At 40.4% G+C, this 26,747-nt stretch overlaps 1 protein-coding gene across 4 annotated transcripts in view; it reads left to right on the forward strand.

The window, feature by feature from the left end:
* Positions 1-26,747, forward strand: part of Tmcc1 (transmembrane and coiled-coil domain family 1) — a 127,864-nt gene that overhangs the window by 70,734 nt on the left and 30,383 nt on the right. The window contains exon 1 of one of the 4 annotated variants that reach the window (XM_057784810.1): positions 1,547-1,646. The exons of 2 other annotated variants lie outside the window; for them this stretch is intronic. In XM_057784810.1, the coding sequence (XP_057640793.1) occupies positions 1,605-1,646 (42 nt within the window). In that variant the 5' untranslated portion in view covers positions 1,547-1,604. Of the gene's footprint in view, positions 1-1,546; positions 1,647-26,747 lie in introns of those variants that run through there. One more of the 4 variants, XM_057784831.1, reaches the window with a different exon arrangement.

Raw genomic sequence — 26,747 nt, forward strand, 5'->3', positions numbered from 1 at the left:
CTAGAAAATGTTAAGCAACAGAATACATATTACTCTGAATGTTTGTAAAACATGCATCAAGGTGTGGGCCCTGTCATGGGTCATAAACTAGAGGTATAAAAAGTGATATAAAATCTGTTCTCCAGCTGAAACAAATTAGGGAATAATTTGATCTGAAAATCATAGTATATCATGTCAAAATTTGCTAGAGAACCAGACATAGTAGGGAACACCTTTAATCCCAGCATTTGGGAGGCAGAGACAGGTGGATTGCTGTGAGTTCAAGGCCAGCCTGGTTTACACAGAGAGTTCCAGTATAACCAGGGCTACATGGTGAGACTCTGCCCTTAAAAATAAAATAAAATTGATAGATGCAGGGCTCAATAAGTAAACTCCTTGCAGAGAACTAGCCCAAGGACCTGAATTGGGATCCCCAGTACCCATATAAAAAGCCAGTTACAGTTCTAAGGAAGAAAAGACAAGAGGATCCCTGGAGCTTGTTGATCAGCCAGCCTAACCAAGTCTGAGCTCCCAATTTGACAAAAGACACTTAAAGACAGGAAACATTTGAGGAAGATAACCAGCGTATTTGTGAGACCTCCACACACAAAATGCACAAATTGCTAATGTCCAGAAAGAAATAGGTTGTTGCCACATGAATATCAGGTTTGTGAAAGGAGCTGTGAGTGATTCTATGCAGATAGTCACCTCAGTAGAGTGCTAGACTTGACAAAGATGAAGTCGAGCACTTTTTTATTTATTTACTTATTTATTTGAGATAGAGTCCCATGTATACCAGGCTGATATGAAACTCTATATGTAGCCAAAGATGACCGTGAATTTCTGATCCTCCTACCTCCTTCTTTCCAGTGCTGGGATTAGAGGGTTACACCACCATGCCTATATATACTATGCTGGGGACTGAACTCAGAGTCATATACATTCTAGGTGAGCACTCTGCCAGTTAACCTATATCCTCAGCCCCACACATACACATTTTTGGTAAACTAAAAAGAAATGGGATATATGAAGTTGGACATGTGTGAAAAAATGAATTTATTAGTAATACCTTCAGTCCTAGTGTATATCCATAGTCAAATATATGTTTTCATAATATTCTGCCTGCTCTGTATTAAAATGACAGAGAAGATTTGGAGCTCCTCAGCTAGGTCTCAGTGTCCAGGAATAGGAGACTCCAACCTCTTGTCAAAGCAGAATCAGTGTGTTTGTGATATAAGTCGAGTGAATCAATAAGTTCTTCAGATTCCCCACTTCCTGTTCAATGAGAACATTTCTTTCCTACATTTTAATACTGTGAGCTGCCTGTGATTGGTGTTGAAGGTGTTTTCAGTGTCATTGCTTAACTGGACTGGAGGTGATCTCATGTGACAGCATGGAGCTCTTGTTTTGAAGTTGCCATTACTTTCTAGAACAGGCATTCTGTATAGCTGCCAACATGCCCTGGGTACTCTTGCTTCATATTGCAGTGATACTGCTTTGTCAGGGTAGAATTCAGCCTCGCAGGGCTAGAGTCAGTCTGCTGACCTCATGCCACAGTACAGCATGTTCAAACCTGGGAGAAACTCAGGGGTTACGCGGCATATTCCTCCTCCTCCCTCACAAGCATGGAACCGGCACTCTCCTCGGAAACCGTATGTTGTATATGTGTGTGTATCTGTCTCTTTTTATAAATATCTTCCTTGTTCCTTTAGTTATACAGCTTTAAGTGGGGGCTGGTTGCGCAGACACAGGAAACTGGGCTGCTGGAACTTAGCACTCTTCAGCAGCAGAGCTCAGCCAGGGCATGTGCTATTTTAAGATGGTGAGTTTGAGATAATAGAGAATCCTGTTATGTTTCCTAGCTGTTTGTTTCACTCATAGCTATTTGGACAGAATGCAAGGGGTATTGTGTGGCTATATAGGCATGCTCAAATTGTACTAGAGTATCCCAGCAACTTGGGTGTGGGGCCTGTTTCCATGCAGAATAGATGTTATCCTGGGTTTTTCAGGCTACAATGTTACCGGAAAACAAGCATTTCCTTAAGTGAACAAAAGGTTTTTATTTGCCTTGGAAGATTAGGAAAGACTTCAGTTAAATGTGAAGATGCCAGGCATGCAGAACAAATAGGAATTTGAGTTAAAGCCAGTTTGAAATATTTCTCACATTCTTCTTTTAATAAAAGGCTTCTTATCTTTGAGCTACTTGTTTTCATTGTTTTTCCTGTGAAATGATGGTTTTCTGAATTATGAACAATATGTACATCTCTGTTAATTTTCATCTTTAGATCAACATCACAAGGCTGTACAGTGAACTAAACAGGAAAATGATCCAGCTTTATGCAACATCCCCCATGCTCACATTTCATTTTTAGTTCTGAATAGAAAACTGATTGAGTTCACTATGGGTTGGTTTTATAAACAATGCATAAATACTTTCTAAGAGATAATGGGATTTTTTTTAAAGCAAAGCCGAAATTCTTTAGAGTAGTTTTTTTTTCCTGATTCTAAAATTAATACTGTTTGATTGTGAACAGTTGGACTTAAGCTCCAAACAGATTTTTCACTGTGGAGTTTGATTTGTAAATGCTGACTTTATTAGCAGATTTGTGCTTCTGATCTGTGCCTTCCTTTTCTGTTTGTTCTGAATTTTGATCCTAAAACCTTGGCACATCTTATGTTTGTTCTGAAGTTATAAAAGGTCAGTTTATTTATCGGTGTCTTATTAAGAATGCTAGTACAAGGACTGGAAAGATGGCACAGTAGGTAAAAGTGCTTTTACTGTTCTTGCAGAGGACCCAAGTTTGGTTCCCAGCACCCATAACAAATGAATCTCTACTGCCTATAACTCCAGATCTAGGGAATCTGGCACCTCTAGCTGCCATGGAAACCTACACTCACATTTAGAGACACACATAATTAAAAATTATAAATCTGTGAGGGAAGAAAAAAAGAATGGTAGCACAGGCTGAGTGGGATGGTATGAAGTTGAAAGTATTCATAGAAGAGCCCTAAGAGATAGGGCAGACACAATCAGAGTTACATCTTGTACTCCGTCAGCCCAGTGTGAGACAGGAACATAATACAGAACTGAAACATTCCAGTTGCCTTTACCAAGTACTTGCATTACTCATAATAGTAGAAATCTTTCTAGAGCTGGGAGGACCCAACATGTCAGTTGTAGACACTTGCATAGCATGCAGAAGCCTTAGGTCCAGTCCTCAGTAACCCCTACACACACACACACACACACACACACACCACCCCAAAAATATAAATAAATAAATTATTTATTAATTTGTTTTCTGGAGCACAGTGTGCCTGAGTGGATTTCTTATATTAAACCGTATCCTTACTTCATTATCCATATCTCTTCTTCAAACTAATAATCCACTCTGGTCAACTAAAGTATTCTTACTGAAGCAGTGATTTAAATATTCAACAATGAAGTACCTGCATCTGCATCTCAGATTCTTAACAGGACTAGGTGCATCAGGAGGCCGTCAACTGGGACCATTTGTGACAGCTGAACACCTTTCTACACTACAGAATTAGCATTTTTGAAGGAAGACTTAGAAAAGGACAGTATACCTAACTGTAGAAAATCAGTGTGGAATTTGAAGGAAGGGGAACTCTAGAAGTCACTATTGAACTCTTCTACACTAAATGTTTAAGATTTTATAATGTCCCCAGAGGTTACTCCATTCTAAAGATTTTTTGCCCTTTTCCTTTCTCAGTAACCCTGCAGTAGCCACACCTTTATATATTTATGTTCAGGCCATAGACATTCTAGACAATTCCTTGACAGTATTATGTGAGCTTTTTCTACAAATGCTCAAAAATTTACCATGGTAACTTAAAACAAGCTTGGCCACAAAAAGATGCTGTATTAAGTATACTTCAAAGTTTAGAATACAGTGTTCTTTAAACCTAAGTTTTATTTACATTGGATTGTTATTAAGTGGTTAGTTTTTGGTTTTTATGATACAATAAAATTTCTTTCACATCCAAACTTCTGGCATATGGAGATAGAGGTCACCTTCACGTGTTGTTCCTTAGGAGCTGTCTACCTTGTCTCTTTAAGACAGTGCCTCTCAGTGAACCTGGGATTCACCATATGAAATAGACTGACAAACAAGCTCTAGGGTTTGCCCCTTGTATCCCTGGCATTAGAATTATATATGTGTGCTTCCACATTAGCTTTTTTATATCAAACCCAGGACCTCAGTCTTACCAGAAACAAGAACTGACTGAACCTTCTCCTCATCCCATTAATTTTCATTATTAAAATGTAGACCCAGGGCTGGAGAGATGACTCAGAGGTTAAGAGCACTGGCTGCTCTTCCAGAGGTCCTGAGTTCAATTCCCAGCGACCACATGGTGGCTCACAACCATCTGTGCTGAGATCTGGCGCCCTCCTCAGGCGTGCAGGCATACATCAAGGCAGAATGTTGTATACATAATAAATAAATACATCTTTTCAAAAAAACAAGTAGACCCAAAGCCAGGTGGTGGTACATGCCTTTATCCCAGCACTCAAGAGGCAGAGGCAGGCAGATCTCTGTGAGTTTGAGGCCAGCCTGATTTACAGAATAAGTTCCAGGACAGCCAGGGATACACAGGAAACCCTGTCTCAAACAACCAAAAATAACAAATACATAAATATATACATAAGTATATGGATGATGCATGAATAAATCAATCAGTCAATAAATCAATCAATAAATAAATAAATGTAGAACCGGGTCACAAGACTGGAGAAACAGGAAGACAGAATATTTTTTACCCTTTTCCTAAACCAGAAGAGGGCATTACATCCTGGTCCTCTGCAAGAGCAGCAGTGTTAACAGAGTCATCCAGAGTTGAGCCATCTCTCCAGCCCCCAGGGATGGTTCTTAGAGAAAGTGTCCAATACCTGTTTATCTTAAGATTGCCCTTTGTGGAAACAGCAGTAAATAGTTTGTGTTACTTATTTTGTTGTTCTCCATTGAATTAATTATATCAGATTACCGCTGAGTTTTGGGGCTAAATGAAGGAAAGAGGATATAGGACTTACAGCTTATAACAACTTTTGGCATTTTCAGGAACCAGACCTGAAGAGCCATGACCAACTAGCTTGAAGTGTGAAAACAGGATTAGAATATGACAATCGTCCCTGTTCTCACTGACCATGTGGTCATGGTTCAGATTGAACAGAAGGAGCATTTCCATTTGGAGGCCAGGGCTTTGGGGCTACACTGTTGCATAGTCTCTGTTGTCTCTGGGAAGAATAACATGGTGAGAAGGTGAGGCTCAGGAGGCCTGACTTGTGGAGTCAGCCCTGCTGTAACTAGATAGGAACAGGAGTTCAGTTAGCATACTAGCACTTTTATTTCTTATTGTGAAATAAGGCTCTTTCACTAGAAAACTCCTAAGGATCTTGCAATTTAGGGTGCCTAGACGAGTATGTATGTATAAATATATGTGCATACACAGACTTGTATAAATTGGCGTTTAAACAAAAGTAATATGAGGGCCAGCAAGATAGCTCTACAAGTAAGAGCACTTGCTGCAAAGCCTAATGCATGAACACCCACCCACCACACACACACACACACACAAAATAAAGATGGCTTAGTGGTTAAAAGATGTTATCATGAAGCCTGATGTCCTAAGTATTAATTCCCAGGGCCCACATGATGGGAGGAGAAAACTGACTTCTGAAGGAAGTCTGGCCACCCATGTACAAAATAAATAAATAAAAATAAAAGTAATATATTTTCCTATCTCTCTCAGAAATACTTAAGCCCCAAACTGTATGCATTCTCTGTTTATATTCAGTTATATTAGATTTAGAAAACAATTTCCTAGTGCTGGTAAGATGGTTTATGAGGTACTTGCTACCCGGACCTGAGTAGTTTGATCCCCAGGACCCACATATTGGAAGGAAAAAACCAAGTCCTACAAGTTGACCTCTGGCCTCCACATGTGTGGCACACACAGTGAATGAATGAACGAACAAGCAAAATTTAAAGCTTGATCATCTCACAAAGACCTGTTTGTAATTAAGTAGCACATGAATGTGATTGTATTGGGAGCCACAATTAAGGGCATAGACTTCTGGAGTCTAGGCACATGAAGAACTTAAATTGAACATACCCTGGCCTCACCATCATATCACAGAAAGCATTTGACTTTTGATTCAGTATCTTCGTAATCAGTAATTGATAACCTAGGTATGTGTAGTTGGTGCCTCTGCAAAGGCCTTACCTCCAAATAGAGTTCTGTGTTTATGTAAACAGCCTGAGAGCTCATTGTCATTGACTTGACTACTTGGGATTAACCACAAGAGAAGACAAAATGCAGTTAGTTACCTGCAGTGCGCTTGGATTTCTAATATGAGTCTTAGATTTAGCTTGAGCTGTAAGTGGTCCTTAGTCTTTAAATCATTCCACCCTCACATTAACTTTGGGCTCCTCATGAAAAGCCTAGCCCTTAGCCCTTTAATCTAAAAGTAGATCATCTTACTACTTAGGCACATTATTTATTCTATATTTTAATTCATATGCATATCTTGCCTGATTGTTTATTTAACGTGCGCACTTATGTGTATGCACATGCTCACGCCCCATCCTGAAATTCACCATAGAGTTCAGACTGGTCTCTAATTCATGATCTGCCGTTGTGTATCATCACACCTTACTAAAATCAGAGCATTTTATTTTTTTATTTATTTTTTTATTATTATTAAAAATTTCCACCTCCTCTCCTTCTCCCATTTCCCTCCCCCTCCCCAATCAGAGCTTTTTAAAATAAGTGTTAAATAAGCATTCAGGTATAGTAGTCAATGCACGCCTCCCATCACTTGGGAGGCAGTGGTAGGCATATCTGAGTTTGAGACCAGACTGTTAATGCTTTGATAAATAAATTCTCAGGTTCCTTAGTACTTAATTATTATCATTAAAAACAAAAGTGTATAAATAAGTGCTTTAAAAAGGAAACCCTAATTACTAAAGTGTGAATCAGATTTTCTAAACTTAAATTATTTCAGGTTAAACTCACTTCTAGTAGGATTGTTGTGGGGTAGATCAGAGTATCTGCATTTCAGCTCAGCATTTGACAGAGTCCTGTATGTAACTTTATAGCTAATCTGGATACTTGTCAGTGTGAAAGAAGGCCTCTGATGGTTTGCTTCAGGACACTCCCTGCTCTGATCAACCTCTTTGTTAATTCCTTGATTAAAGATACTTCCTTGCTTAATTAGAGTGGAAGATGTCAAACAACTAAAAAGAATAGTTAATTTGAGCAACAGTATTGGAATCCAGGAAATTCACAAAGAAAAGCAGACAGAGGTCAGCACACCTTGTGAACAGCTGCCTCACATTTGTGTGAGTCTCTGATAGGGCATCATAGGTCTTCCTGCCTCAGCTTCCCAAATACTGTGGAAGCTGGAAGCCCTGGCTGACCTAGAACTTACTATGTAGACCAAGATGGCCTGGAATTCACTGAGATCCACTTGTCTAACCACCCAGCTTTTAAAAAAAGAAAAAAAAAAACTTAAAAATGTGTGTTTTTTAGTGTATGGATGAATGTTTTGTGCCTGATCCCAGACAAGGTTAGAAGAGGGCATTGGGTACCCTGAGCCTGGAGTTGTCACGTAGGTGCTGGGAACCAAACCTGAGTCCTGGAAGAGCAGCCCAGGCTCTTAACCACTGAGCCATCTCCACCCCTTCCTCCTGTCCCCTACATGAGTGTTTTTTAAATATAAGTTCTAGAAATTGAACTCAGGTTCTTGTGTTTGTAGAACAAGTATCTTAAGTATTTTTAAAATTAATTTTAATTTGATTATAAGGAGCTAAAATAATTTTGTCACATACCTAGGTAGGTGGAAAATGTATGTTTGTTTGTTTGTTTGTTTGTTTGTTTGTTTGTTTGTTTTAGGCAGCTGCCAAAGCTAAGAAAAAACTAGAGACAGTGCTGTATTGATCACCCTACTGTGTTTTTTGAGACTGGATCTTACATTGTAGACAGGACTGACATCAAACTCCTGGCAATTCTTCTTCCTTAGCCTCCCATTGCTGGGATAATACTTATGAGCCACCACAACAAGTTGCATTATTGGTTTTCTAAGCATAATTTAAAAACAGAGATCTTCCATATTCACTGGTTCTTTGTATTTACAGTGTACATGAGTTCTAGGCCAAAGAACATGTGGACATCTGGCTTCATGTTTTTCAATTTAAATATTGGCATGCGTCATAAAATGTTTTAGAGGCTTTATTCACTTTGAATTAAAACTTAAGTGTCTTTGCTTTCATTCTAACCTTTTGTATAAGAGACTTTTTTCCTTATAGCAGTTCAAAGTATTTAAATTTGAAATTAGAATTTTTATTCTCAAAACTGACCCTGCTTTCGTTTTCCATATTTTAGTCAAGATCTCCTCCTCTTATGCTTGAAACAAGGGCTCTAGATTTCTTCCCTCTTCTCCTTCATCTTCAGGACAAAGGCAGCAGCTTGCAGAAGAACTATTGGTTTGTTTTAATGTCTTCTGCTTCCGTTGCACTCCAGGCTTCACTGTGTGTGAGTCATCCTCTCAGGTCTCAACTCTTTTCTTGGAGCTTTTTTGTCCCTTAAGTAAAAACTGCCAATGCAGAATGCCTGAAACAGTGTGGAAAAACACAGTAGCTTAGCCTGAGCTCACCCAGCAGAGTAATGTGTTCCTTTCCTCCTTTCTACTCCCAATGTATGTTTGTGTTCATCAGAACTCATTAAATACCCGCTCTGTTTGGTGTAGGTAACCTTAACAACTCACCTTTCCTCTTGAGCAAGCCTGTTTATGTATGCTTTGTCTGTTCTCTTCCTGTTTCTTGGCCTAAACTTCGATTTATTTTAATTATATATTAGAGGGGAGGCATCATAGTGTATCATAGTATATGTGTGAAGATCAGATAGACAATTTGCGGGAATCGGTTTTCTCCTGCCACCATGTGGGTTCTGGGGATCAAACCCAGCTCATCAGGCTTGACTGCAAGTGCCTTTACCTGCTCAGCCATCCTGGGGGCCATGATTATTTTAAGTTTTATAAATCACAGTCACAGAGGGAATGGGTAGAAAAACAAGGATTCAAATCTGTCTGCTATGCAGACACTAGCATACTTCAAACCCATTTACTGTGACCTAGTGTTTTGAGCTTAATGTTCCCAAATAGAATACTATCATGTGATGGCATCTTAAGAGGAAGGATGAAAGGCTGAAAAACTGGTTATTTATTCCTTTATTTGTAATACAAAGAGTTTGAGAAAGATTTCCTATTGGTAAGTTGCCAGCTGAGAGCTTCACTCCTGCTTCTTCATTCTTGTTATAGCTCTTTTTTTTCATTCTGGTAATTGTCTTAAAATCCAAAAAAAAAAAAAAAAGCATTTCTTTGAAACTCTGTGTTCTCTTCAGGTTAGTGGCAACGTAACAGTGATAAAGCTAAGTGGTTAAATGGTGTCATGGTTTTGTACTTTTTTCCCCAAGCCATCTGTGACAACTGATATTTTGCAAAGAACAAATTAAAATAAACCTTTGTTTTCACATTGACTTGAACTAACTCATCAAATATTATTTTTAGCAGTTTTCTTATTTTCTGACAATGTTTATTTTTCATATTTATACAATTACCTATCAAAAAAGCAATTATTCAGTTGTACTTGCTGAAGCACAGTGGAACAGGCTGTTGGTCCCTTGGTGGGAAAGAGTACGTGAGCTGGTGTGTCCTGGTTGGCCTGACTTGACAAGATTTTCCCCAAAAGACAGACAGACAAGACAGAGAGCCAGGTCAGACACTGAAGAGAATATGTATCAAGGAAGGAGTTCTAAACAAAACTTACTTAACCAATTTGTCTAGAATTGGATTTTAAGAAGGACACAGATGTGCTCAGGAAAAAGCTCAGATAGCTACAGAAGTTTTGGCTGAGCAAAGAATCTTTGTCAACACTTGACTGGCATGTTCTTCACCTGAGATTTAGAAATCTAATAACTATCTAAGTAGGACTTTCAAGAGAGTTATAACCATCTAACAGTAATGGAATATAGCATGAAAACGGCTTTTCAAGTGGTAAATAGCAATGCTTTTTTTGTTTGTTTGTTTTTTGTTTTGTTTTGTTTTTTGAGACAGGATTTCCCTGTGTAACAGTCCTAGCTGTCCTGGAACTAGCTCTTGTAGACCAGGCTGGCCTCGAACTCACAGGGATTCACCTGCCTTTTCCTCCCAAGTGCTGGGATTAAAGGCATGCAGCAATGCATTTTTAAAATATTTATTAATTTTTATGTTTATGAGTGGTTTTTTTTTTTTTTTTTTTTTTTGGTTTTTCGAGACAGGGTTTCTCTGTGGTTTTGGAGCCTGTCCTGGAACTAGCTCTTGTAGACCAGGCTGGTCTCGAACTCACAGAGATCCGCCTGCCTCTGCCTCCCAAGTGCTGTTTATGAGTGTTTTGCCTGCATGTATCTTTATTCACTATTGTATGCACTACCTACAGGGGTCAGAAGAGGACATAAGATCCCCTGGAAATAGAGTTACAGATGATTTGTTTGGGGGGTTGTTTTGTTTTGTTTTGTTTTTCAAGACAGGGTTTCTCTGTGTAGAGTTGGTGTCTGTCCTGGAACTAGCTCTTGTAGACCGGGCTGGCCTTGAACTCACAGAGATCCACCTGCCTCTACCTCCCCGAGTGCTGGGATTAAAGGTGTGTGCCACCACTGCACACACCTGACTTTTTGTTTGTTGTTTGTTTGGGTTTGTTTGTTTGTTTGTTTTGGCGTTACAGTTGATTGTAAGCCCCAATGTGGATGCTGGGAACCAAAACCGCGTCCTCTGTAAAAACAACCAGTGCTCTTAACCTCTGAGCCATCTGTCCAGCCCCTTTAATGTATTTACCTATGTATGTGGGTGATGTGAACATATGTGTGTGTTTGTGTTTGTGAGTACATGTAGAAGCCTGAAGTTGATTTAGGTTATCTTCCTCAATTGCCCTCCACCATATATATTGAGGCAGAGTTTCTATTTGAACCTGGGTTTGTCACTTTGGGTAGTCTACCTCACCAGCTTGCTCCTGGGATCATAGGCAGGCTGTCACACCTACCCAGCATTTACCTAGGGTCTATGAATCTGAACTCCAGACTTTACGCTTGGCCTGGCAATCACTTTCTCCACAGACCATCTTCTGCACCTGTTAGCATTTTTTAAAAGCATAGTTTACCCGTGCCTCCTCTGAGTGGTAGCTTTCTGGTAGTATAGTAAGTTATGATGATTCATTTTCTTCTTTTGAAATTACTGAGTTACTTTAGTTAGCATAGAAGATCATTTGGAAGATTAAGAATCTTTAGTCAGCCTGGGTTCTGTGGTTAATTGTTCTTCTCCTTGTTCTGAGCTTGAACCTGAATCCTTACGCTCTACCATGGAGAGAAAGCCCCGCACCAAGTGTCTTGGTTGGTTGTTTGCTTTCTCTCCTGAAGAAACTGCTATTGAGACTGTCAATCAGTGAAATTTCACTTGCCCTGGATGTTTAAGGTGTAGGCTCAATCTTTACTGCTGCCAAAAAGGGAAGGGAAAGGTTACTATTTTGAAAATGTTTCTTTATAACATTGGACATTATTTTCATTTAAAATAACAAAAAGTAAAGAACTTAGAGCCAGGTAGGTGTTTTTCTTCCTTCAAATTGAAACAGGGTCTTTTTATGTAACCCAGTCAAACCACAAACTCACAATCTTAATAGCCAGGCATGTTTCTGACTAGTATTAATATAGCAATACTATGTTCAGTTTTGAGTTCCAAACAAAATTAAATAGATGAAATGTTATTTTTATCTTCCTGGAAACCTTGAAAACAGTTGTGCCTTGTGAACTTTGGGTTTAAAGATGTTCTCTATTCTCATCACCTTGAGAATCCTAGGCTCTTCGTCTTACAGAGTAAATTTTTGCACACCTCTTCATTTGTTTGGAGGGATTTCTTGGGAGTTTCCCAGCACTTCCTCTTATAAGGCCATGGTCACCATGCAGGATTTATGATGATCGCTGCTATGAAACAGTGCCCTGCAGCACCCTTTGCCCTTAAAATGATTGCCATGGATTAGAATATACCTCCTAAAAGTTCTTATGATAAAATATGATTTCCACATATAATGGTAATGATATTTGGAGGAGGGGCCACTGGAAATAATTAGGATTAGATGACATTTGAGTGGGGCCTCCACAGTAGCCTAAGCAGTTTCATGAAGAGAGAGCAGCGTCAACATTCTTGCCCAGTCTCACCATAAAATGCCTGTACTTTGTTAGTGCAGCAGGAAAACCCTAACCCAGGTACCAGTGCATTCCACTTTGACATCCAGTGTTGTAGGAACTGTGGGCTGTGTTCGCCACCGCAGCTCTTAGTAGCCTGGCTAGCTTATGCCCCAAAATAACAGCACGCAAACTGTATTCTTTTAAACATTGCTTGGCCCATTATATCTAGCCTCTTCTCGGCTAACTCTCGCACCTGGACTAGCCCATTTCTAATAATGTGTGTAGCACCCCAAGGTGCGCTTACCGGGAAGATTCTAGCCTACGTCCATCCTGGGTTGGAGCTTCATCACATCTGCCCCAGAGAAGAGCGGCATCGAGTCTGAGCTCACTTCCTCTTCCTCCCAGCATTCTGTTCTGTTTACTCCACCCACCTATGTTTTAACCTGTGAGGGCCAAGCAGTTTCTTTATTTTTTAACCAATGACCTTCCTCCATCAATCCAGCTTCCAGAACTGTGAGCTAAATAAACTTATATCCCTACCAATCACATGGTTTCTAGGATTTTGTTATAGAAACAGAAGACGGACCAGGTTTTAACATTATAAATAGTTCTTTTGAGATAGGCAGAGCCTTAGTAGTAAGTGCTTATTAAATACTGCACTTTTCATATTTGTTTGTTTGTGTGCTTGCATGTGTTCACATACGTATATCTGTAGGTGCACGTATGGATTCTGGACATCAAATTCAAGTCATTGAGTGCCTCCACCCATCCATGACTATTTTATTTACCTCTCATCCCAGTGCCCCTTGGCTCAACTGGTAGCCCTGGCTGGCCTGGAACTCTGTTTATACCAGGTTAGCCTTGAACTCACAGAGACCTCACGCCTTTGCTTCCTGAGTACTGGGATTAAAAGTGTGTACCACCACACCCTGGTATAGACGTGTAATCCTTTGGCAGGACTAGGGCAGGAAGATCATGAATTGGAGGCCAGCTTGGGCTATATAATGAGATCATGGTCATGAGACCAGCCTGATCTACAGAGCAAGTTCCAGGACAGCCAGGGCTACACAGAGAAATCCTCTCTGAAAAAGCCAAGAAAAAAGAGAGTACCTGGTTGTTTAATCAATATAATGAAAGAACATACTACTGTAAACACATAAAGGACTGTCCTGCTAAGATCCCTAGTACCTTCCCAAAGAATAACTGTTTTCTCTAAGAACTGATATTTTCCTTTGTTTTTGCTTTTTAGGTTGTTTTTGGTTTGGGTTTTCGGTTTTTTATGGTTTATTTGTTTATTAGAAATACAGTGTTCTGTCCACATGTATGTCTACATGCAGAGGCACCAGATCTCATTATATGGTTGTGAGCCACCATGGGATTGCTGGGAATTGAACTCAGGACCTCTGGAAGAGCAGCCAGTGCTCTTAACCTCTGAACCATCTCTCCAGTCTTGGTTTTTGTTTGTTTGTGGTGCTAAAGCCCAACTCATAATCATGCTTATGCTCTTGAGTGTACTACAAACCCCTACCCATGATAATCAGATCTATCTGAATGATCTGTAGTAATCAAATTAAAGTAATTACTATTTCTAACTCCTTAATCATTGGCCATCTCTTTTGTTGGCACCTTCAAAGTCCTTGCTACTATTTCTTTATGAAATGCATAGTTATAGTGAATTTGTGGTTACCCTTCTGTATTATAGTGTTATTCAGTATCTTAATAATTCAGACCATATCAAAGCCAGAAAGGTAATTGGGGATATTGTACATCTGTAATTCTGGCACTTGGAAGGTAGAGGCAAAAGTTTATGGGTATCCTTTACTACGTAGTGAGTTTAAGGCCAGCTTGGACTATGTGAGTCCCTTTGTTGCCTCGACAAATAGAAGAAGAAAAATCCAGAAAGTGTTTTTGGTTTTCTGAGGAAATTACACAGAAAAAAAAATTATTTCTTATTACAGATGAAGATATTGATCAGCAAGCCAAGGACTCACACCTACCAAAATGTCAGTTTCCAAACATGGCGACAGTTTCTACAGCATCTTTTCAGCAGAATATTCCTAAAGTAAATACAGTTGTTTTTCTACATTTCCCTTTTTTCAAATTCTGGAAGAGTTCCCACTGTACTTGGGAAAAGAATAAGTCTTTTTTCTTCTTCCTGTCTCTTCATAAACAAAGGGACTTAATACTTTGCAATTCTGTCACTTTGTTCCCAATGTTATTCCAGGCACCTGAATCAATTATAAACTATTTAAAAAAAAAAAAAAAACAGTGAAGGGGATAGCTAAGAGCCATTTTCAGGTCAGCAAGATGACCAAATGACCTAAGTTCAGTCCTCATTGCTGCAAAAATAAAATGGTTTTAAATACCATAAAGTCTTAGAAATATTGGTTAGCATGGCCATAAAAATTTTGTTAGTGTTATCCTTCAGGTTTCTTATGTTGTGTCTGTTTGGAGTTTCTGAGATGATATCTCACTGTGTGCCACTGTCTAGCTTGGAACTCACTATGTAGACCAGGTTATGCTTAAACTGATAACAATCCTCATCCTCACAGATGTTATGATTGGTTATAAGACTGCACTACCAAGCCTAGATTTTGTTTTGTATTTTGAGACAGGATCTTGCTATCTAACCCCGGCCAGGCTTGAACTCAGCAATCCCAATGTTTTCAGCCTTAAAATTCTGGGCCTATAGGGTATGGCCTCATTCTTGACATCCTCATACTCATTTTATTGAACACAAACCCTGTGCTATAGAAAGAGTAATTTTTTTTTTTTTTTTGGTTTTTCGAGACAGGGTTTCTCTGTGGTTTTGGAGCCTGTCCTGGAACTAGCTCTTGTAGACCAGGCTGGCCTCGAACTCACAGAGATCCGCCTGCCTCTGCCTCCCGAGTGCTGGATTTAAAGGCATGTGCCACCACCGCCCGGCTCTTTTTTTTTTTCATCAGTAAGTCTAAGTTTAGAAAGTTCAGATGAGCTTTTCTGTACATCAGAGAATAAACCCAAGTGAAGTAAGAATGTATGCAGCAGGACTGGAGAAATGGCTCAGTGGTTAAGAGCACTGCCTACTCTTCCAAAGGTTCTTGAGTTCAATTCCCAGCAACCACATGGTGGCTCACAAACGCCTGTAATGAGATCTGGTGCCCTCTTCTGGCCTGCAGGCATACATACACTATATATATATATATATAAAATCTTTTTTTTTTTTTTTTTGGTTTTTCGAGACAGGGTTTCTCTGTGGTTTTTGGAGCCTGTCCTGGAACTAGCTCTGTAGACCAGGCTGGTCTCGAACTCACAGAGATCCGCCTGCCTCTGCTTCCCAAGTGCTGGGATTAAAGGCGTGCGCCACCACCGCCCAGCACTAAATAAATCTTTTTTTAAAATGCATGCAGCAACTCAGGCTTGATGTGCTGAATACACTTACCCAAGTGCATGAGTGCATGTGTGGTGGTTTTTGTTTTGAACTCTAGGTGTGTCACACTCTTCCCTCAGCCTGTGCATTTGAAATCTTTAAATGTTTCTGAACTATAAGATGGATTTTTTTTCTCTGTCTACCATGTTTAAAGTATTAAATCTTCATGAGTTTATTTTATTGGAATTGTAGGGATATTTACGTGCTTATTTAGCTTAGAAAGCCAATAAAGTACTGTTTTAAGAGACTACATAGGGGTGTGAGGCCAGCCTCGGATATAAGAGATCCTGTCTATGGGGGAGGGGAGTAAAAGACATTATGATCTAACTTATCCTTAAAGATAATTAGCATTTCTGTTGCCGGGCGGTGGTGGCACACGCCTTCAATCCCAGCACTCGGGAGGCAGAGGCAGGCGGATCTCTGTGAGTTCGAGGCCAGCCTGGTCTACAAGAGCTAGTTCCAGAACAGACTCTAAAAAAACTACAGCGAAACCCTGTCTCGAAAAACCAAAATAAATAAATAAATAAAGTAGCATTTCTGTCTGCGGCATTTCATACTACATAGTAAAAGAACACGTCCTTTCTGAATAGCAAACAGACACAAGAGATCTGTGACTGAGCTTCTAACAGCTTCTCAGCCATGTCCTAGAGTAAACCCAAACTCCTGAGACCTCACCAGCCCCTCTGGAAGAGCTGTTCTTCACAGTATGTACCAATTCAATTCTTAATTGAACTACTCTCAACATAAGCAAGTGGCCAGAAAGAAAACCCTAACAGACTGGATGAACTGCTTTGTGGTCTCTTGGCTCACAGAGAAAAATAGATACCTGTCAGTCTTCTCCAGAGACTACCATATAGTCAGACAGTAGAACCAAATTCTTTCTCAGTGCTGTCATCAGAGAAGACTCGTTAATAAACCAGAAACAAAACTAGAACCTGTTAGGAAAGAATATTGAGAGAACCAAGAAATCAGCAAAATCAAAATGTCACTACTTTGAGAGACAAGAAGATACATGGTCAGACTGTAGTAACCCACAAGCCCATCTTTTCTATGCAGCCCATCTATTCAGCTCTCCATTCTGTCAGTTGAATCCATTAATATCTGGGATAGCCCTTAAATCTGTTAAAGGACTTTTTCTTTGTTTGGTGTGTTTGTCTGTCTGACTTTGTTGACACTGGATCTCATACAGCAGAGACTGGCCCTATACTTGCTATGTAGCTCATGCTGGTCTTGAGATCCCAACCCTCCTACTTCCATCTCTGGAGCAATGAGAATATAAGCATGTTCCCATCATACCTGGATACTACACCTTTTCCTTTCCTGTTTGTTGTTTGTTTTCTTTTGTAGTCCTGGAAAATTATCCCAGGGCTTGGTGCTCACCAGGCACCTCTACCTGCTAAGCTATAAGTCCAGCCCCTTTTTTTAATTCTTTGAGATGGCATCTCATTGCTACCTAAGATGACTTTGAATTCTTGACCTTCCTACTTCTATCTCTTGGGATTACAAGCATGTTTTCTGCCTGTTTCTCAAATATACTTAAAAAAAAAATGTACAGTGAGCATTTCTCACACAAAAGGCCTGCTTTAGGCCCAGGCAACTCCCCAGGGCTACTATCCATATAGCATGGGCTCAGCCAAGGCACTTTGTTTCACATGCTTCAGTGGTAAAATGAGAACCTACAGAGCTTCTTGGAAATGCTTTAACCAGATGACATATTCACTGCCTTTCTTTCACAATCCATTGCTATAACTGATCACAAGATTACTAGGGGATGTGGGAAATGTTATCTTGCACATGTGTCCCAGAAGGGAAGGAGCATTGGAAATACCTATCAGTGGGAACAATTTTGCTTCAAATTTCAGAATTGTAACATTACCTGCCTGGAGGAGAGAACATAATCCCCAGCATTCAGCTGTATAATTATAAGGAAAAGTATTCCCTAATAGATTTTATAGTAGGTTGAAAATATTAAATAGTTACAGTAACTATTTAAAATGTTACATAAAATTTTAGTGTGCAAATATGACATTATTTAATAATAAGTGTTTACTCTCAAAATAAAAATTAAAATCACAAGAGCTACTGTTTTTGAGTAACAGAAAATACTTGTATTTATAAAACAAATTGGAGGAATAGAAATCAGTGGCGAGGCTGGAAGAGATGGCTAAATGGGTAAGAGTGCTTTCTACAACAGCTTGAGGACCTAAGTTAGGGTCCTAGCACCCACATAAACAGTCAGGAAAGGTCACAAGTGTCAGTAACAACATGCTGGGAGCTCTGGGGAAGAGACAGAATTTCTGGGGCTTGCTGGCCAGCGAGGCTGATTTTAAAAGGGGTGAGAGCCAGCTTCAGGTTCAGTAAGAAACCCTTGTGCAGGGAATGAGGAGAGCAATAGAGCATAGAAATCCATGACTTGTTTGATTTCTGTGAGGTGAGACTATAGATAAAGCAGAGCAGGAGGATCTTGAGTACAGCCTGCCTGCATAGTGATATTCTACCTCAAAAACAACAGAACATCCGAACAGACCAGACCCGGGCCTGAGCTCTCTGCATGGTTTTTGCATCCAGTACTGGAACTTAGGGTTGCAGTGCTTTCCAAGAAGTGGTTTTTCCTGTCTGTAGTGTCAAATTTTAGGGTCTCATACTCACTTGCCTAAATTCTTGCTCACTGTTTTTATTCCTACTCAGTTGTCACGTCGTTTTCCAAATGTAGAATAGAAAACAAAGAAGAAACATTGGGAAAGTAGAATTGTCTCCTGGTGTTTAATGGAAATCTGTGTAGGTTGCCTTTCAGTTGTATTGACTGGACTAAGCTACCTCAGAGTGTTATTTTGTTGAGAATTGGTTTTACTTTGTTAACTGTCCTCAACCGTTGTCTGAATGAAGAGACAAATGTGAATGTGGAAATAATGTTCTGTAGCTTTAAATCCAACCAGTTGGAAGCTTTTGTCTTTTATAAAAGATGCTCACAACTGGAGCAGAGAGGCAGATACTGTCTTTGCTCTCAGAGTCAAACTGTTCATTTGCATTTAGCAGCCCTAGCAAACCAGAGAGAGAGAGAGAGAGAGAGAGAGAGAGAGAGAGAGAGAGAGAGAGAGAGAGAGAGAGAGAGAGAGAGAGAGAGAGAGAGTTAGACTGAAGCTTTGTATTTATTCAGCACAGTCTTCCCGGGCGCCCAGATGTAAGGCTACTGAGTTGACGCAGAAGACAGAACTGAGTGTGTAGACCGAGGTGGGCACTGCACTGCAGAGCATCGACTATGTGGAGTGTTGATGTGGTGCCACTGCACCTGCCTGTTGTGTGCGAGCCGCTTCTCTGAGATTGAAGGTGAGAAGCTGAAGGATCGCCTAGAAGCTTCACTGTGCCCAACCCTTTGGTGGAGGATGTGTCCCCAGTGGTAGCTGCCCTCATTTACAGTGTGGGAAAGTGACAGAATCTGCCACAGCTCCTCTGCAATTTGGAAGCCGGAACAAATGGAAAGCGCTTATGGCCAAGAGAGGTTATGATTTGTTTTCACAATCTGAGCTTGCTCTGGTGTTCACAAATGAAGGATGGGCTTTGTGGCAAGCAAAATCAGCAGACTGCCTGACGGGGGTTTTTGGTAAGATAAATGTGTTATGATGAGGGGTTTTCTTTGTTGTCTTTTTTTTTTTTCTATATCAGCTACATAGAATTGCATCTTAGCAGTATCCATTCTGCAGAATCATGTTGGGTGGAAAAGGATGAGCAAGAGAGCCAGAAAAGATATTTTTGCTGCTTACTCGGGTTGTGACCTTCAGATATAATCATCAGGCTTTTCTCAGCTACCCATGTGCAGTTAGAAACTAAGCATTTCTAGATCGTGGGGTGCTCACTCACAATTAGGTCTTTTTCTTCTTTTCAAAAAAAATGTCTTTGGGTATTTGTAATTACCTTATTTTTTTTCCAGGATTTTCCTAAAGCTTGCGGTGGGGAAGGAAAAATAAAGCCTTCATCCTGTTACTGGGTCATTGCCCCTGGAACAGTAGTAGGCTGGAAACATGAGTGTGGATGTGGGGGAAGGCAGAATGAGTAGTCTGCTATTTTCATGCTGTGTGTTGGTGGAGGTCTGTCTCGGGCTCTTTGTCGTTGCTGTTCAGTATCCACGGCTGGTTTGAGCTGCATCTCTCTGCCCTCTATTATAATTGAATTTCCTTTTGTGTTCGCTTTTGTACCTTTTTCTTTGTCAGACCCAGTTATGTCATGCAGACTTTTTCCGTTAGTGTTACTACATAGTAGCCTTTACTAGAGAAAAGACAAATGTAGAAAGTAGCCCTGCAACACAAGACCCAGGGCTCATCTAGCCCCAGCACCTCAGGAAAAAGACGGAACAATCCTGACGTTATTTTGGCCACTAAAATAAGATAATGAACATTTTCTCTTTAAGGTGTAGGTTTTGATTTTAGCAAATTTAAGCATCTTAATATGGATGTTTATTTTGAGTTAAAGAAATGGATCTTCATAGAGAGTTCCCGGACAGCCGTGAATAAATAAATAAGGAGACCCTGTCTCAATTTAAAAAAGAAAGAAAGAAAGAGAGAAAGAGAGAAAGAAAAGAGAAAGAGATTGCATTAGATTCATGAAGTCCTGCCAGAATTATCTGGCTCTAGTCCAGTCTGAGTTGGATCCTATTATATTTTCTAAGGATAAAGGTTTCCTTTTCTTCACTGTAACTTGGCCATGTGTTGTTGGGAGATCTGTGACTGTTTGGTTGGCCAAACTCAGATCTTGTCCTTGGACCCCTCCTCTCAACAGCAGGCACAGCCTAGTTTCCTAGGAGCTTAGAATAGGCACAGAAACTGTCCATTGACACCTGCCTTTCTGCTGACTCACTGGTTATGTAAGCCTTGAATATAGCCATCCATATACTGCTCTAGGTTGAGGAATGGAGACTGCCTGTTTACCCTGCATCCTTGGGCTCTTCCCTTAAACCTTTTTGGCTAACATGGTCATAAGGTTTCACTGCAGTGAAAAGATAAATCCCTTTTCTCTTTTTGAATTGCTGCATTCTTAAATTCTATGTGTATCTCTCCATGATGAAATTCCCATCTGTTCTCTTGGCACTTGACACCTTCAGAAATAGTGATTTCTCTCACTTCTCCGTTAAAGTAAGGACTTCCTTTTCTATCTTTAAGAGCTCAGTTTGAATGTCCCATTATAGGAGCCTCTGAGCTTTCCATGTGAAGTAAGGTTTCCTCCTTCTGTTACCCCTTTCCTCGAAGTACCCTGTTCTTTTCTTCATGGTGGTTTCCATAGTCGGCATAGTTGGGTTACCGGTTTTTGTGTTTCTGTCACTTGCCTCTTAACCATGAGCTTCATGAAGTCAGAAAGATTTTATTCATTGGCAAATACCCACTGGAGCTTACAGAAAGGACTGGCAGTCAGTAACACACAAACCAGGGGGAGAGCAAACGGTGAACTCAGGGTGTGATGAAGGTGAAAAGTGAGAGAATATGAGTTGAGGCTTAGAAATGAGGAGGGCTAGATGCAGGGCCTAACAACATGAGACTGCAGAGGCCACATTCAGATTCTTGGTGTTTGGAGGGTCTGGGAAATGCTTGAGGGTCATTGGTTTGGGTGCTGGAACTTCATGCATTTTTAGGCAAATACTGCACCACTTAGGTGTACCCCAGCCCAAAACCTTTGCTCTTTATTTTAAAAACTGGAGGGCTGGTAAGCAAACATAAGCATCCCCTTGGAGTTGGACTTTTCTTTTCCCTTTTATTTTACCTTCAACTTCACAGAGAACCTAAATGAATACAGGCAAATCTTTTGTCCAGAAGAAAGGCATTGAGAATTTGTCCTGAGATGGTGGCAGCAGGGATGAGTGCAGAGCATTATGCACGCAGATAGAAATTTGGAATGAAGTTGATAGGACTTGGGGGTGGCTTGGGTGTGGTAAGAAGCAGATGATGTCAGAGGGGCTGCTAGTCTGTGGTACACTTTACTTTTTGGCTTGTTTAACTTGTGGACAGTAATTACTGTCCTTGAGGCCAGTAGACCAGGAAGAAGACTTTGAAGAGGGTTCTGATAGGGTTGTGATATACTCTGAGTCTTGGTTCCAGAGATTAGACTATTGCTATTGTGAAACCTTCAGTGATGATCTAGGGATGCAATGTAGGACTCTAGTTCAGACTGTGGGTTGAAGCTTTTCTCCTAACATAGTCTTTCCCTGTGCCATGCTGTTACAGCCTCAGGTTAGTCTGTCATCCTAAGGTTCCCTTCAGTGCCATTCTTACTGTAAGCTGTTAGCCTGAAAGGTCTTTCCTTATTCCTTCTGTCAAAAACTTCCCTTTCAATTGATAGTTAAGTTTCATTGGTTAGAGAATGTGTTCTTGGAGAACAGAAATTCTCTACCTTTATTGAGTGTTTTTTACATAAGCTTTATTTCTGAAGTAGAGTTTTAGTTGAAGGAAATACCTACACAGTGAGTTCTAGGCCAACCTGTGCACAAAGACCCTGCCCACTCCACCTGTTGTAATAAGAGCGGCAGGGCTGCGTCCCTGGCACCCGGCTGCCCGCATGGCTAGCTTATGCCCCAAAATAATTACACTGGAATTGTATTCTTTTAATCACTGCCTGGCCCTTTAGTTCCAGCCTCTTATTGGCTAGCTCTTACATATTGATCTAGCCCATTTCTAATATTCTGTGTAGCACCATGAGCTGGCTTACCAGGAAAGATCTTAACCTGCGTCTGTCTGGAGTGGGAGAATTATGGCGACTCCCTGACTTGACTTCTTTCTCCCAGCATTTTGTTCTGTTTACTCCACCCACCTAAGGGTTGGTCTCTCAAGTGGGCCTAGGCAGTTTCTTTATTAATTAACCAATGAAAGCAACAGATTAATATAAGACCCACCTCCATCATCCACCCCACTTCAAAAAAAGAAAACTAAGCTCCCCTCACCCACACACACAAAATAAAATAAAAAGAGCCAGATGTGAGATGTGGTAACTATAATCTCAACACTGGGGTGCAAAGGTAAGAGGATCACCAAAATTTCAAGACCAGCCTGGGCAAAGAGTAGAAATTCTGACCCAAAAGCATCAGGGAAAGAGAGGGAGGGAAGGTTAGCACAGACTGAGTCTGAATGAGAAGTATCAACACTTCTCTGCTGGAAGAGAATGCTTATGTCTGTTTCCTAAAGGGTCCCTCTATGTCAGGGTGGGGGAATAGTATTGATGTCCCTTACTCTTTGAGTCAGTTCTGGTCCTCCAACCCTCCATGCAACCCCATATGCAGCCCAACACTAACTGGAGAAATACAAAAGCAGTCCTGCTGGCAGAACCTTCCCATTTCATATTGCTTCATAAAGACTGAAACATTTAGCTTGCTTTTTCAAAAGTCTGAATAATTAGATTTCCTTATTATCTTAATTGATACCAGTATGTCTTACCCAGGATCTTCTGATACCTCAATATTAGTGATTGTTTATACTTATTAGGAAGAACAGATACCTCCATTTTAAATCTCAGAAATGCCTGTGTGACTTCATGAGACCCAATCTAAAAATCTATGAAAAGGACTACAGCTACTTCAGTGGTAGAGTACTTGCTTAGTATGTGCAAGGTCCTGAGTTAGATCTCCTGCACCAAATAAATTAGGTGATATGCTTTATGTTCCTGTTTGAAGACAATGGTTTCTACTTTGCTATTTGAGAGAGATGAAAGAAAAGGAGAAAAGGATTTATAACATCACGAAGGAAGGGAAGAAAGTGTATGCTTACATGCTGCAGGTTTTGATCTATTAGAAGAACAGAGGCTTTCCTTATTGAGAGCCAGTCAGCTCTCAACAGTGGCAGAATCAGGAAGTCAGCAATGAGCTTGAGCACCTACAGCAATGAGCTTGAGCACCTACTTAGGACAGTGTACAGTTACTGTTATTGTTTTGTTTTGGTTTTCGAGACAGGGTTTCTCTGTGTAACACTCCTAGCTGTCCTGGAACTAGCTCTTGTAGACCAGGCTGGTCTCAAACTCACGGAGATCTCCGCCTGCCTCTGCCTCCCTAGTGCTGGGATTAAAGTGTGAACCACCACCACCCGGCCAGTCATTGTTTTTTAGAGAAACAAAAGTGATGGTGCTTGTAGTCATAGCACGTGGAAGGCTAACACAGGAGGAAAGCCATGAGTATATGACCAGTCTGGGTTAATATAAGTAAATAAAACACAGAATCCTAACCTCTATGAACTGTGTATATTCTAGTTTCTGATGATAGATAGAAAAAATCATAGAAATATAAAAATCCCTAATATACAAAGGTAAATATATATACATAGAAAACTGAAATCAGGGACTGGAAAGCTGTTTCAGCAACTGATGCACTGCTCTCCTAGAGGACCCAGTTCACTTCCCAGCACCCATATCAGTTAGTTCACAAACACTTAAAAATCTAGTTCCAGGGCATCTAACACTTCTTTCTGGCCTATTCAGGCACCTGCACATATATATATACATATACATATATATATATATATATATATACACACATACACACACACCAAAAAAAAAGAATGAAAATAAAATTTAAAAAAAAAAATGAGGTCAGGATAGAGAAGAGCAAGTATGTAAGAGAAATGAAGGCTGCAGCTTTTCTAGGGTGATCAGTATAGTGGTTGCTATTCAGAATGTGGGAGCAAAACCTTGAAGTGACGGCAAGAATTCAATGGAAAGCCTTTTTTTTTTTCAGATGAGGTCTTACTCTAACTCTGGTTGACCTAAAATTCTCTATATAGACTAGACTGCCTTTGAACTTTCAGTGTTCCTCTTCCTAGTGTCTTCCTAGTGCTAGGATTATAGGTTGACATCAGTTCAGATTAGGAACTCAAGTATAGAGCATCCATTGGAGATCCTACAGCTGATGCTTCCTACTCCTCACACAGGACCGATTGCCCGCTAACACAAAACTCAGCTACCATCAGCACTGCCAGGTCTATTTCATGGCCCACTTTCAGGGCTTACGGAAGCTATAGCTGCCTGCTACTTATTCCTCTTTTAAGAAAAACTTTACAGAGGCCAGTCTACAGAGCAAATTCAATCCCATCAGTGACTGTACAAGCAAATAAGACTATATTGGCTGAAGACTGGTGAGGTGGCTCAGTGGTCACTTGGCACTAACCTGACAACTGAACTTAGGTTCAGTCCTCCAGGATTTGCATGGCAGGAGAGAACTGATTCCCAAAAGCTGCCGTCAGACCTCCACATGTATACCATGGTATCTCCACCAAAAAAAAAAGTTTTAAAATTCTAAGACTATGTTGGCTTTATAGGATTGTTGCTTTTAACAATAGTCCCTCTAGACTGGTAAGGATATCAAGAGGCTATCTTCTTTTTTTTTTTTTAATTTATTTATTTATTATGTTATTATGTATACAATATTCTGTCTGTGTGTACACCTGCAGGCCAGAAGAGGGCACCAGACCTCATTACAGATGGTTGTGAGCTACCATGTGGTTGCTGGGAATTGAACTCAGGACCTCTGGAAGAGCAGGCAATGCTCTTAACCTCTGAGCCATCTCTCCAGCCCCCAAGAGGCTATCTTCTTAAGAAAATTTGATGGAACTGGAGAGAAGGATCAGTGGTTAAGAGACTGTACTGCTCAGCATTCACAGATGGCTCACAATCAGCTGCAACACCAGCTCCAGGGCATACTAAACATGATCTCCATGAGTACTGCATACATGTGTGCATATAGACACACACAGAGACACATAATTTTTTTTTTTCAAGACAGGGTTTCTTTATAGCCTTGGCTGTCCTAGAATTTGATTTGTAGACCAGGCTGATCTCAAATTCACAGAGATCTGCCTGTCTCTGCCTCCCAAATGCTGGGATCAAAGATGTGTGCCACCATTACCACCAGACTCAAGCACATAAATATTTTAAAATATTTTTAAAAGAAAATTTATTTGAGATAGGCATGGTGGTACACACCTGTAATTCTACCATTTGAGAGGTGGAGACAGGGATTGCCTCAGATATGAAGTCAGCATGGTCTACAAAATGAGTTCTAGGCCACTGAAGGGTACATAGTGAGACTCTATATTAAAAAGAGAAAAGGGAAGAAGGAAGGCAGAAAGGAAGAAGAGATGGAAGGAAGGTCTATTTGATAGATGAGTAACTGACTTTAAAGGAAAGAACCCTCCTCAACAGTGAAAAGAAAAAGTAACATATATCAAAGATACACAGAGGCGAACCATTCGGCCCCATGGGAATGTTGTTGTTCATGCTTCTAAAATCAAATTTGCAGGGGTTTTTTGTATTGTATGTTTTTGTTTTTGTTTTTAGATTGTTGTAAGGAGGAGGGAGCAGGCGGCATCCCACCTGGCTCCCGGCCTCCCAGCTAGCTTAGCTCCTGAAATAGTTACATGGAAATCTGTATTAATTAAATCATTGCCTGGCCCATTAGTTCTAGCCTCTTATTGGCTAACTCTAACATCTTGATTCAACCCATTTCTAATAATCTGTATGTCACCACGAGGCCGTGGCTTACCTGACAGCTTCATGGTGGGTGGCTCTCTGACTCTGCTTTCTTCCTCCCAGAATTCTGTTCTGTCTACTCCGCCCACCTAATTTTCTGCCCTATTAAAAGACCAAGGCAGTCTCTTTATTTAACCAATGAAAGTAGTACATAGCCAGAAGACCCTCCTACACCATTAGATAGGAACTCACTGTGTAGCTCAGGTTGGCATGGAACACATGGTAATCCTCCTGCTTCAGTCTCCTGAGTGCTGCAAACACCGATAGACATATGGGCTACCATGTCTGGCCAAATTTGCAAATTATTAAATTCATGCCTGCGTGCTAAGAATTGTTGGAGGACGGAATGTGTGGCTCAGTGGACGAACAGTTGTCTAGTTGTCCTTTTAATCCCAACACAAGGGAGAAAAGCATAAGAGATATTGATGAACTGACAACAAATGGAAATCACCTGTCCACTTCAGAGGGAAGTGCTCATACAGCAAACAAATGTCAGAGTTGCACGGGAGAGAGCAACCCAGCCAGTTGTATTTATGCTATTACTACCATGAGAAAGTGTAGTTAGGTGAAAAATGTGATCATGATGAGTTGTAACTTCTACACAAGTACTAGCAAACTACTGGTTTCTTTGTTT

This window comes from Chionomys nivalis, chromosome 1, assembly GCF_950005125.1.
Source record: "Chionomys nivalis chromosome 1, mChiNiv1.1, whole genome shotgun sequence".
In the NCBI taxonomy this organism is placed as follows: Eukaryota; Metazoa; Chordata; class Mammalia; order Rodentia; family Cricetidae; genus Chionomys; species Chionomys nivalis.